Below are 2,167 nucleotides of genomic sequence, written 5' to 3'. Positions count from 1 at the left end.
CTGCAGGTCCCCTGTGCTCTCCTGCAGCTCCCAAGGCCCTCCAGACAAACATTCCCCTGCCATCAGCCCTGGCACAAGCTGCAGAGGAAGGTTCAGCACAGACCATTCAGCATCTGATGGGCACTGGCCAGCAACCAGCAAAACCTGACCCAGACCTGAGTCCCCTGAAGGCCCCAGTGAGACCCTGATCTCATCCCACTGAGCCCTGGGAGAGCAAGGAACACAAGGAGCCCCTTGAGAGTCCTGAGAGTGACTCTGGAGGGGAGCAAAGCCTCCCTGCCCTGCCCTCAGGAGATGCCCTTTGCTGATGGAGCTGCTGGGCTGGAGCCCAGCTGTGTCCCAGCAGTGCCCATGGCCTGTCCCTGCCTGAGGTCACAGCAGGGACACGCAGCAGGACAGGGACCAAGCTGCCAGAGCACTCTGGCCTTGCACCCACAGCAGGGCTGGGGAGGGGAGTGTGGAGCTGGGGGGAGCAGATGTGCAAAGAGGCAGGGCCATTGTCCCTGGCCGTGCTGCTGTGCTGGGAGCCCCTTCCCTCAGCCTCAGCTCACAGGCACTGCCCCTGCAGAGCCAGAGAAGGGCTGAGGAAATGCCTTGGACACACAAGGCAGGGCAGACAGTGGATTTTATTCAAATTCACAGGGATCAAGCCTCCTTAAAGTCTTGGTGTTTCAAAAAAAAAGTAGATGTAGAAATGCTCAGTGGAGTATTACAGCATTTTATAAAACACATTATAACACGGAAAAATAATAAGAAAAAGTCCCAATGAAAAAATGGACAAATAGGAATAAATGGCCGAGAGACTGTAAAGAATTACATTCTGAAGGTTCTGAAGCAGAAAAGAGAGAGTTTATTGTTTCTGAAAAGATACAGTCATCATTTTTCTCAGGGTATCCTTGAGCTCCTGGTTCCTCAGGCTGTAGATGAGGGGGTTCAGGGCTGGAGGCACCACCGAGTACAGAACTGACAGGGCCAGATCCAGGGATGGGGAGGACAGGGAGGGGGGCTTCAAGTGAGCAAATGTGGCAGTGATGATGAACAGGGATATCACAGCCAGGTGAGGGAGGCAGGTGGAAAAGGCTTTGTGCCGTCCCTGCTCAGAGGGGATCCTCAGCACAGCCCTGAAGATCTTCACATAGGAGAAAACAATGAACACAAAATAACCCAAAAAAAGAAAAGCACTAAAAGCAACAAGCCCAAATTCCCTCAGGTTTGTGTCTGAGCAGGAGAGCTTGAGGATCTGTGGGATTTCACAGAAGAACTGGCCCAGGGCATTGCCATGGCACAGGGGCAGGGAAAATGTATTGGCCGTGTGCACGAGAGCATTGAGAAAGGCACTGGCCCAGGCAGCTGCTGCCATGTGGGCACAAGCTCTGCTGCCCAGGAGGGTCCTGTAGTGCAGGGGTTTGCAGATGGACACATAGCGGTCGTAGCACATCACGGTCAGAAGATAGAACTCTGCTGAGATGAAGAAGAGAAAGAAAAATAGCTGTGCAGCACATGCAGTGTAGGAGATGTTGCTGGTGTCCCAGAGGGAATTGTGCATGGCTTTGGGGACAGTGGTGCAGATGGAGCCCAGGTCAGCGAGGGCCAGGTTGAGCAGGAAGAAGAACATGGGCGTGTGCAGGTGGTGGCCGCAGGCTACGGCGCTGATGATGAGGCCGTTGCCCAGGAGGGCAGCCAGGGAGATGCCCAGCAAGAGGCAGAAGTGCAGGAGCTGCAGCTGCCGCGTGTCTGCCAATGCCAGCAGGAGGAAGTGCCTGATGGAGCTGCTGTTGGACATTTGCTGGGACTCCACATGGGCACCTGTTCATGGAGAATAGGACAGTGAAGAGTTAGAGGAGATTCCTGTAACCAAAATCAAAGCCATTTCCCGTACACCCTCCTCTGGAACACACAGACAGCCTTTGGTGTTTAAGAGTTCCAGGGTTTTCTTTTTAAGCTCCCCCTATATCTCTCCTCCTATTCTTAGATATCAGGAACTCACAGGCTGAGGGCAGAGGCTTGGCTGGGGCACAGGAGGGAGGGGGCTTGTTCAGAGGGAGGGGCTGCACTGCAGGGGCTCCTGTGGGCATCTCTAAACTCTCCCTGCCACAGCATTGCTGGGCTTTGTTTTCTCTCATTGCCTGATCTTCTCTTTGCTTCCTGCAGATTTCCCTCCTGCAGG

General features: G+C 54.1%; 1 protein-coding gene across 1 annotated transcript; it reads right to left on the bottom strand.

Annotated features, from left to right (window-relative positions):
* Window positions 1–850: 850 nt before the first annotated feature.
* LOC143692552 (olfactory receptor 14J1-like) lies at window positions 851–1,783 on the bottom strand. Its single transcript, XM_077172797.1, has one exon. It carries the CDS (start codon window positions 1,781–1,783, stop codon window positions 851–853), a length of 933 nt encoding a protein of 310 aa, XP_077028912.1.
* Between the last annotated feature and the right edge of the window lie 384 nt (window positions 1,784–2,167).

Source organism: Agelaius phoeniceus, assembly GCF_051311805.1.
Source record: "Agelaius phoeniceus isolate bAgePho1 chromosome W unlocalized genomic scaffold, bAgePho1.hap1 SUPER_W_unloc_2, whole genome shotgun sequence".
NCBI classification, from domain to species: domain Eukaryota; kingdom Metazoa; phylum Chordata; class Aves; order Passeriformes; family Icteridae; genus Agelaius; species Agelaius phoeniceus.
Note: the sequence above shows the minus strand (reverse complement) of the source record. Positions and strands in the feature narration are given on the sequence as shown.

What these genes read in the sequence shown, in the direction of transcription:
- LOC143692552 (XM_077172797.1), bottom strand. Translation starts at nt 1,783, where the DNA reads ATGTCCAACAGCAGCTCCATCAGGCACTTCCTCCTGCTGGCATTGGCA.